The sequence below is a fragment of the Vitis riparia genome, chromosome 10 (assembly GCF_004353265.1).
Source record: "Vitis riparia cultivar Riparia Gloire de Montpellier isolate 1030 chromosome 10, EGFV_Vit.rip_1.0, whole genome shotgun sequence".
Taxonomy (NCBI): Eukaryota; Viridiplantae; Streptophyta; class Magnoliopsida; order Vitales; family Vitaceae; genus Vitis; species Vitis riparia.
In genome coordinates this window covers 1,841,050-1,852,313 of record NC_048440.1, presented here as the reverse complement: position 1 = coordinate 1,852,313, position 11,264 = coordinate 1,841,050, and the positions used below count along the sequence as shown (strand labels likewise).

General features: G+C 32.9%; 1 protein-coding gene across 1 annotated transcript; it reads right to left on the bottom strand.

Annotated features, from left to right (window-relative positions):
• Nucleotides 1–2,273: 2,273 nt before the first annotated feature.
• Nucleotides 2,274–6,254, bottom strand: LOC117923022 (probable disease resistance protein At5g66900). The gene is made up of 5 exons (XM_034841285.1): nucleotides 5,420–6,254; nucleotides 4,344–4,780; nucleotides 3,880–4,250; nucleotides 3,448–3,659; nucleotides 2,274–3,359 (listed from the first exon to the last, which is right to left on the bottom strand). Exons 1-5 carry the CDS (start codon nucleotides 6,033–6,035, stop codon nucleotides 2,542–2,544), a joined length of 2,454 nt encoding a protein of 817 aa, XP_034697176.1. The 5' UTR covers nucleotides 6,036–6,254; the 3' UTR covers nucleotides 2,274–2,541.
• Nucleotides 6,255–11,264: the final 5,010 nt, after the last annotated feature.

The window sequence follows — 11,264 nt, the reverse complement described above, 5'->3', positions numbered from 1 at the left end:
GGGTTTCAGATGGGAATGTTTTTCATTTGGTTCTCAAGCTCTCTGATTTGCAAATCATCAATGTTAGGACTGCATATGGAAAAGAGTTTACTTTCCATGTTGAGAGGTCCAGGGATGTGGGGTATGTTAAGCAGCAGGTTGCTAAGAAGGAGAAAGGTTTGGTCAATGTTGAAAATCAAGAAATCATGTGTGATGGCAAGTGGGTTGATGGAAAATGGATTTGCTATTGTTGTATTTGAGATAACAAATAGAGTTAAGAATAAGGATGAACACATGGAGAAATGAAATTTGGGATGAGGGTCCCGCAAGCTTAATTTAAATTTGATATTGCATGTACAATATACGTTGAAGTGGCTAGCCATGCATGGCCACCTTCCAAATACGACTCCTCGGGCCATGTGTCACCCTCCTAATTCATTTTTTTTTATGTTAAAATAAAAATTGATCTTTTTAAAAAATTTGATCTTTTAAAAATTCCATTCTCAAATAATTTTTCGAAATTCAAATTTTAAAATTTAAATTTCAAAACTTTTGTTTTCAAATAATTTTTCAAAATTCAAATTCTTAAATTTAATTTTCAAATTTTCATTTTCAAATAATTTTCCAAAACTCCAATTCTTAAATTTAATTTTCAAAACTCCAATTCTCAAATAATTTTCAAAATTCAAATTTCTTTCAAATTTAATTTTCAAAATTCCAATTCTTAAAACTAATTTTCAAAACTCCAATTCTCAATTAATTTTCAAAACTCCAATTTCTCTCAAATTTAATTTCCAAAACTCCAATTCCTAAATTTAATTTTCAAAACTCCAATTCTCAAATAATTTTCAAAATTCCAATTCCTTCCAAATTTAATTTCTAAAATTCTAATTCTTAAATTTAATTTTCAAAACTCCAATTCTCAAATAATTTTCAAAATTCAAATTTCTTTCAAATTTAATTTCCAAAATTCCAATTCTTAAATTTAATTTTTAAAACTCCAATTCTCAAATAATTTTCAAAATTCCAATTTCTTTCAAATTTAATTCCCAAAATTCCAATTCTTAAATTTAATTTTAAAAACTCCAGTCTCAAATAATTTTCAAAATGTTAATTTCTTTCAAATTTAATTTCCAAAATTCCCATTCTTAAATTTAATTTTCAAAACTCCAATTCTCAAATAATTTTCAAAATTCCAATTTCTTTCAAATTTAATTTCTAAAATTCCAATTCTTAAATTTAATTTTCAAGACTCCAATTTTCAAATAATTTTCGAGACTTCAATTTCCAAATAAATTTCAAAACTCTAGTTTACTTTCAAATAGTTTTAATTTCACTTCAGTTTTCAAATATTTTTTTAATTCTACAACTTTTCATCCTTTATTAAGGTTTTAGGTCACCAAAAATCTTGATTTTAATAAGCTTGTTGCCATTCTCATTTTGGTATGCACTTGTACAAATTTTCTTCGATTTTCAAATAATTTGTTGTTTCTCTTGATTTTAAATAAGCAAGAATGATTTTCATGATTCCAAAACAATGGAATTTATGGGATTAGTTCATGCAAAATCAATTGGGTTTTGGCGGGGGCCCTACATATGAGTTTTCTCTTCTGATTGTCAACTGTTATGCTTAATGAATATCGCTTGATCTTTCTCTTTGATATGCATGTGATAATTTTGTACTTGAACTAACCTTGTTTCATGACAGTGCTTTATCACCTGCTGCTAAGGTACGCTCTCACTCTCATTTTGTTTATTTATTCGTTATTATGATTTGCTTTTGATCCATGATCATTTTGGTATTCATTGATCTCCTAGTTAATTGTCACGTTTGTTTCACCTTATTTAGTAGAGACCTATTTTTAGGGACTAAGAAGGGTGCTACGGTCTTTACCGTACCTTTCAAATAAGCAATCTGATCCTCGAACACAGACTTAGTTTTTCACAGACATGTTTTTCCTTCAAGAGTCACACTTAGGGTTTTTCTCTCTTATTTTGTTTTTCCCTTAAAAAATAAAACAAAAATAAGTGGCGACTTCAAATCTTTTTCTAAAAATCACATTTTCACCAAACCAATAAAAAAGCGAGTTTTGTCATCGAGTGGGAACGCATCGAGTGAAACGTGGGGTCCACAAATGATTTTTTTAATAAAAAATCTATAAATTGATTTTTAAATAAACGGCCCTGGAAACCTTTTTAATAAAATAAAAAAAATTTAAAATGTTTTTCTATTAAATAAAGAGTCTAGAATTTTTTTTATTAAATAAGAGGAACTAGAAACCTTTTGGTTTATAGATCAAACAGAATCTCTTTTGGTTTCTACAAAGTAGTTACACAAATGTGCACTCAAAGAGACCAGATGTACAACATTGCTTCCCTTATTTTTCCACACCACTTTGTACCACAAAAAGAAAATAATAATAAAAAAAATAAATAAATAAAAATAAAAAACTGCTTCACTGTCTGCAAGGGCACATGGCTTTTTTAACCGGAAAACAAATTGGCAATATCAGAGGCATTTCAGCATTCCTGTGAAGAGAAGTTTGCTCAGGAACCAGAATTTCAAACAAGCCAATCTAAGTCAGTTGTCTCGTCAATCGTCAAATTGGTGAAATTGTGATCTTCCCACAGATGGGCCTTTTCTGTGTCACAGATTACTTTCAACTGCTTGATACGCATGATTGATGGTGGCAAGTCTCTCAGTCTTGAGCACCTTCTCATGTAGAGCTTTCTCAATCTGCACAACTCACCCATTTGTTTTGGCAGTTCCCTCATTCGAAAACAACCACTTATATCAAGAAAAGTCAAGTTGTGGAGGCTTGCAATTGAGTCTGGCAATCCCACTAGTTTTGTGCAGGCATGAAGCCTCAGCACCTCCAGATTTCCCAGCCTCCCCATCCCTTCTGGCAGTGTAGATGGCTTATGGCAGTTGGAGATGCTGAGCTTCCTTAGCTGTACTAAATCACAGAGCCACTCAGGTAACCCCACCAAGTCATTGCAGGAATCAATATTTATTTCCTTAAGATTAGGCAACATAACAGGCATCTGGATGGCACTACTGTTAAAAGCCTGATTGATCTTACACATAACCAAGGTTATTTTCTCCAAATTCTTTAACTCTACCATGGTGTTGCAGAGGGCTGGGATTGAAACCCGCTCTAACCTGATTCTCTTTAGACTGGATAGTGAACCGAGGACTGAAAAGTTAGTCAGCTCAGGAATGGAGAAACCATAATTTGTTAATACCAAGACCTTCAACTTATCCATTCGCTTCATGAACTCTGGTAGTGTGTAGTTGTTGTCCCTTGTCTGAAAGTTGAGTATCAGGACCTCCACTTCAGGCGCTTGCATGTCGCACCAGCTTGAGGAGAACATTTCGTCTACACAAGTACCCTATAACATGTGAGGGGATGGGGAGAACAAAGAATATATAGCAAATTGGTAGGTGCATTCTACGAGAGAGCAAACCTGTGGAGATAGACAGAAGGCGAGCCTTGATGCAGGGTTGTTTTCCTTCAGTCCACCAATCAGGGAGCTTGTTTCCACTCAAGTCCAAGATTAGTCTTTTCCTCTCTTCCATGGGCTCCTGGCTGCTCTGACGAATGGCCAGTTCTCTCAGAAGATCATGTTGCAAGACAAAGGCGTCGTCATAGCAGCCTTCAACCTCTGTTGCGCCTTTCCTGGGGAGCGGGCAGAAATTGGTTGCTCAGGGAAAGGTTGTGACAGAATTTGTAAAATAAGCTATCAAGTTCAAGTTCAACTATCAAACATTCAAACAAGCTGTAAAATAAATTTTGATTAATCTAGATAACTAAATATTATAGAATCAGTGTAGGATATGAATAGTGAACAAACCAATATATAAGAAGACAAATGAGAAAAAGGTAGTCACCCCCATACCTTGTGACTACCAGCTTAAGCAGATTCTGTAAGGAGAGTTTAATAAGTCTGGAACTAGCATGCACGCCATTTTTATCGGGTTTGTACTTATCGGGTTTGTACAATTCTGCCCACATATCTATAAGAGCCGTGACTGGTATTTTTTTATCCTCAGGAAATGAGCCCAGGTCCATAAAGCACTCCTCCAGCTTATCATTCAAGGAAGCTAAGCTACTTTGGAGGCAATCAAGAAGACCTTCCCCAGATTCCAAAATGGATTGACCTTCCGACCATTCCAGCAGTGTGCTTTCCCAGATCTCTACAGGTAGCCCACAGAGTGATCGGCCTACAACTTGGAGGGCCAGAGGGAATCCACCGCATCTTTTCACAATCTGCAAATTCAACTCCACCAAATAAATCAGTTATACCTTGAAAGTAACAGAAGGAGTAGTTTTTAATCTTCACTCAAATGATAGAGAAATCACCTCCTTCACAATATCTTCATCAAAATCTTCATCCAGCGTGAAATCCCCATCTGTGGGGAATGCTGACTGCCGAAAAAGTGTCATGGCTTCTTCACCATGCAACAAGTCCAGTTTGTAGGCAGAGCCAAAGCTTCGAAATTTGTATCTTGATGTAACCAGAATCCTGAATTCCGGTATTTCAAACTCTTTAAACTTCTGAAGAGGGAATTTAGGTTCAACCCTAATATCAGGGCCACCCCAAACATCATCGAGGACCAACAGTACAGGAGCTTTTTCTGCTTGTTCTGTCAGCAGTCGTTTCAACTCTTTGATCGCATCTTCATCAGTTTGAAACTCTGGCACCGGGCGATGATTATGTTCAAATAGTTTCCGTACCATGAGTTTGATGTTGGGCACCTTAGATACGGTGACAAAGAAGATGTTGTCCTTAAATTTTCCTGTTCAAAACAACATGTAAGAATGGAGCCAATCGAAGATTATTTGGAGATTCGCGATATGGCATACAGAAGTAGCAAAATTAAACAAAGTATTCAGTTCTATGTAATTTTTCATGAGACATCCTTGGCCTAAAAATGAATTTTGCTTGATAATTTCATATCAGTACCCCAACTTGGTTTGTTTATACCACCTTATGGATAGCTCATTAACCTTACGTTTTGGTTCCCAAAGAAGTTTGAGGGAAAGAAAATGGAGAAAATGAGAAAGACAAAAGAAAATTAATAAAATTGTTTATTTCTTGGCAAAACGTCTCGACTCTCTCCATGAAGAGAGATTTTAGTTAGAAAAAACCTCAAATTTATTTCAAATAAATCGATCTTCAAGATAGTTTTCTAAATTAAAATTGTCTCTTCAAGATATAATTTTGGTTACTAGAAAATATTTTTTTTAAAAAAAAATTATCTTAAACTAGATGGAAAACACGATATTTTACCAATTATTTTTTTAAGCTGTGATAAGTATCAAAAATCCAAAAAATGAGACTATGGTTGGACGGGTAAGGAAAAAAGTACCATTTCCTACTGGAGGAGGATCCTCCCCCAAATTAGGGACAGAGAAAAAAAGACACAATTGGATACCTTTAACATACGGGTCTTGGCAAAGTTTTTGAACGAGTGTGGTCTTCCCACATCCTCCAGGAGCCGACACCACAACCACAGATTCTTTGAACAGCAGCTCTTTCACTTCTCTCAGGGGCACATCCAGTCCCACCGTAAAAGCAGGGGGTTCAGGGGCATAGCAATCTCCCGAACCCAAATATCCAATTTGGCCAGACACCTCACCAGTTCCAGATTTCAATTGAGATTGAAGAAGGGCCAAAATCTTCCTGATGGTATTAAATTGTTCCAGAGGCATACGGAACTTGAAGAGGAGAATAAGCGACTCGTAAAAGGCAGTAATCTTACCTTCGTATTTCCTCTTCTTGAACAACCAATGGGCCCTATAGTGGTTTTGAATAAGCTTCTTGCCTTCTTCATACCGTTGTATTAGCTGCTTCTCGCTCTCCTCCTTTGGACCATCCCTCTCTCCGCTCGATTGTTTGATCTGATGAACGGTCGGCTCTATGAGTTTCAGAATGGATTTGACTCGTTTTAAGATCTCACCGAACGCAGCTGCCTTCTTTCCTCCATCGAAAATGGGTTTTATCAATTCTCCAATGACTTTTTCCAGAACGGCTTCTCCAACAATTTCCATATCGAGAATTCGACTCAGCAGAAATGGAGTTTTAGCTCCCCAAAAAACAAGACACCCTCAACCAGAAAGATTCAAAATCAAAATTTTCTTTCCTTTTCCTGGGTTTGCTGGGCACGCAAACAGATCTGGAGATGGTCAGTTATATATTCTCAGCTGTAACTAAAGGCACCGGAGGAAGCTTCTACTTACATTCGTCGTCGTCAAAGACTTAAAGACCAAGGAATGCGACTCCGGCAGAGGAAGCTTCTACCTACATTCGTAGTCGGAGACTGAAAGTCAATCCAATTCCAGTATTTAAACAATATTTACTCATGCCAAAGAATCCTGGACGATGCAGTTATTACAAAGACGACACAACAGGATACGTTTATTCGGTTTAATAAACATACAACTCTTTAATTGACACGATGATGTCAACACGATTACACCTAATTCATTGAGAGCAAGTTTGAGTGTAATTTTAGAAAGCATTTCTAATATTTTTTAAAACTTAAACTTTTTTATTATTTAAGTGTTAAAAGTATAAAAAATGTTTTCTAAAATTACTATCAAACACACTTTTAAATTTACTTAAATTATATTTATAATAGTCATTCTAAATATGTTAACGTAATGTTAATTGTTTCTTCAATAAGTAGATAAAAAAAAAAAAACATTATGTGAGAAGCATTAGCTAAATTAAATATGCCCAAATATTCCATCCTAAGCTATCCACTACATGCAATACTTATGCGGTGCAATAAAATTTAACATTATTAGTATTCTAGTAATGGTAAAATAATATAAATATCAAATTAAAAGTATATTTAGTCATGAAGTTAACATCTCAGGGTCTTTTCCATAATTTTTTTTTAACATTCTTTCTTTATCTAGAAATAGTTAAATTTTTATTAATTTACATATACTTTAATTAAAAAAATATGATCTATACAATGAGAGTGAAAGATGATTTTGAAAATGATTTATCATAAGTAATCCACACTAAAATAATTAAGTTAAAATTAGTTGTTTGATAGATAAGTACAAATTGTTGATGTATTAGGTTTAGATAGCAATTTTGTTAATTTCTTATTAATTTGGATGTAATATAATTTCTTGGGTCTTATACATGTGAATATATATATATATATATATATATATATATATAAGACAAGAGTTAGTTCATAACACCAAAGTCTAAATAAGAAGGCTAGGAAGGATATTAACAGCTAGCCTATGGCCATTGCTTGAACTAAGTCAAGCTTGGGTTAAGCAAAACCACCCCATTGCACACTTTTTTTTTTATTTTATTTTTGAACTTTTTACTAAAAACAACTTGCTTTCAAATTTGAGTTCATTTGTTTTTTCACTTTTTGTTAACTTATTACTTATTTCTTAAATTTTTTTTTATTGAATAGAAAATACAAAAATATTTGACTTTTTTTTTATATACTAAAAGAAACTAATTGGTTTTTTTTTTAATTACTTCTTAGTACTTAATAGAAATATAATATTAAAAAAAACATAATACGTAATACTATTAAACAATATTTAGTTTTAATTTCTATTTAGAATTAATTAAAACAAACAAACAACACTTGAGTTAGGATTGCATATTTTTGTTTGAACAGTAAAACATTTATCTATGAGTCTTAATTGACTCCATATTTTACATGTACATATTTAATATTTGATTTATAGATTACTTTAGACTAATTTTTATTTCATTTGCAATTAAGTGGTCAGCTTTTTTATTTCAAATTATTTTTAAAAATAAAATATTTATTAAAGAATTTAAAACACTAAGCTTCACTTGATTTAGAATCTATTTACTTAATGAGAAAATTTAGAAAGTATAGTTGTGTTCATAGAAAAAATAGTAAATAAAGTGAATTAAGATACAGGAGATTTATAAAATAGGTATAATTAAGAAAAAAAAACTATTGTTCTCCATTTCACTCTTTTTTTTAAATTGTTTTTAAAGAGCAACTTAGAATGGGCCCATAAATATTTAAAAACAATTTTTTTTTCTTTTTTCTGCTATCAAAAACAAAAACTATTTTAAATCATGTTGCTAAATAGGCTTTTAGTTATTTTTGTATAAAATATAAAAACTCTTAAGAACTTTTATTAAAAAGTAATAGCTTTTAAAAACTGTTTTAAAAAATTGGAGATTTGAAAATTTTCAATGCCTCAAATTTTAAATTAATTTTTAAGTACATAAAGTAAACGAATCCTTTTTATGTAGGAGTTTTTATTTTTTATATAAAATTTATTACTATTCTCTATTTTTAAAAATAAAATAATAAAAATGTTTCTAAATTAGATCTAAGAAAAATATTTTTTAATTTTTTAATACAAGGAAAATATAGTAAGGAAATCATTTTTACTTATAATCTTTAATATTTAAATCATTTTCTTATGTTTGGACATTGTGGAAAATGTTGAATAAAAATATTAAAGAAAAGATGAGTAAAAATGTTAAAAGATTTTTCTTTTCATTTTTTTTTAAATAAAGGTGAGAAAATGTGAAAAAAAAAAAAAAAAAAAAAGAGCACCAACATGGAGGGAGGTGAATAGGTGTTATTGACCAATTTAAAAGGTCTCCAAACACAAGTTATCTAACCTTAAAGTTTTTTTACAATTTTTCCTTTTATTTACAAACACTTTCAAATACAAAGTAAGCATCACATTCAACTATGAATGCAACAACACTCCCCAACAAGATTAAAATGTTAGCCACAAGCACATGTTCCAACACTCTCTAACACAATTCCTTAAATCAATTTCTGATTAAAACCAATAGTATAATATCTCAAATATACCAATGAACAATATTCACAAAAGCATTCAATACCCAAAGGCAACTCATATCTATTTCATCTCAACATTCAACCAAGTATTATATACTCAAATTATCAAAGATAGCTAGAAACTGAAAATGAAATGAAGAGGGGCATGAGAGACAATGAGACAACACTAAAATTAATGTGGAAAACCTCCAAGGAGGTCAAAAACCATGGGCCTACAACCAATAAAAAATTCTACTATGAGAATCAATCATGGTGTACAAGGATGGTATAACTCAAGATCTCTAATCCCTCACAGACTACTTGACAAGCACCTTCTCACCTCACCATCACGCCCTCATCTTTAGGAACATGTTTGGAGTCCTTCGAAAGCTTGATCTCGACCTTCTCCTTGAAACTCCATCAAGAAGAAAATGGGTTCTCACCCAAATCCAAATGATTGAGAGATGAATGTTCAATGAACTCAACCTATTTTTCTTTTCAGAAAATTCATTAAAAGATTGGCTTGAAGACTTGTATGAAATTTTCTTGGAAAGAAAACAACCTCAAAAAGGAAAGGGAACCAAAAGCCCAAGGCACGATAGTTGCTCTCTGTTTTTCATAAGTAGGAAATTTTATTTTTAAAGGGGGATGAAACCCTTAATCCAATGGTCAGAAACACTTTTAACAAAAACTATTTTTCCCATGCTTCCCTAACTCTTTTAAAATGATTCAAGACAATCAACATTTTGAAAATAAGGTTTATTCAAATTCATTCAACACAAACTCAACTACTTACCTTGGTCTTTTAGCAAATCCAATGTCTTGATCTTCATTTGGTAAGTAGTCTGATAATGGATTTAGAGAACCATAGCTAGTAGACACTTAGGTATTTTGTCTGGAATTGTCAACCTAGTTACAACACTCACAATCTCCCTCTTTGGAAATTCTGGGACAAAACCCTATACAACACGAATGAGCACAAGCAAGTAAGCCTTACCCAACTCTCATACAAAGCCACTCACTTACTCAAAACCATACCTTAGTTACTACAAAACCTGCAATTAAATCTCTAGAAAACCATTATTAGCACTTGTAAGAAACAATTAAATGTACACAATATTTCCAAATATCTCTAGAAATTTCAAATGAATTCTCATAAGAATACCCACATTCAGACATAGAACTATTGTTAGCATCTTAGATCAAAGCAATTGAAGCAATACCAAATTTAAAAAAAAAAAAAATCTTTTAGGATTAAAGTACTAACCTTTAGGTTTGGATGTTCCTAAACCTTAAATTCCAAATGTTGAAGACAACCTTAAAGTTGTTGGAAGTCTCATAAACCCACAATCTTCCACCCAACGACTCAACCTTGTTCTTGGCACACTTCTAGTGGGGAAAAAATGAGGGTGGAGGTTATGGCTCTCTTTTTCTCTAGATGGTGGAAGACAAAAATGATGGAAACCCTATCCTCAATGGGGTATTTATAGGATTCCTAACTGCGCCTAAGTGATTTGAGCCCACATGGGCTTGGGTCATTTAATCCAGCTCAAAATGGGTCCTAATTGATTAATAAACCCAATAAAGCCAACTAATTAATCAATTAACCCAATCTAAAGACCTTGTTCACTTACCCTTATGCAACCTAACATATTTACCAAAATACCCTTATGCATAAAAGCGAACCTAGAGTCAATTCGACCCTCATAATCTATGCCAACAAGGTATATGAGCTTAGAGCAGGGGCTAATGGGACCCATAGGAGTATTGGCTTCCTCTTAATCTAATTTTAAAGTTGATTCAACATCGCACTACAAAGAATCAACTGATCTTTAGTATCCTATGTAAATAACAACGAGACACTACGTGCTTGGGTCCGTGACCTACTATCCATTGTATTCAGTCTTCTCATGAACTGGTATTTATAGTCTAACAAGTTGAAAACTAGCAACCTTTTAAGACTACCTCTACTATCCTTGAGTTACAGATTCTCCAATTGTGTATTCAATTAACATGTCTTAGCTCTCAAAGAGCTTATGTTTCCTTAAGTTTCACTTAAGGAATTAGTATGGCCATAGTTTCCATGAACACACCTCCTTAGGATCACCCAAGAGAACTAATTGTCTCATTCCCATGAAATATCATGGTGTCTCTATTAAGAATACCTATTTCTACCAACTTCCATCAACAGTGACCTGATCCACAAGAAATACATGACCAACTAACGATCTCATCCGTAAGTCAAATCCACTACTAACTTTAGCACAAACTCAATATTCTCTCAAGGTTGAAAGACAACACAATGAAACAACTTGGTGAGTTCATAACTACTTGATAGCCTTAGCTCATGACTCACCGTAGGTTTTGTCTAATGTGTAACTATATACACTAGTGCACTCACCATGAGAAACCCATCCTAATAGCCAAGACCAGTCATCATTCCTATTAGGAGGTCGTG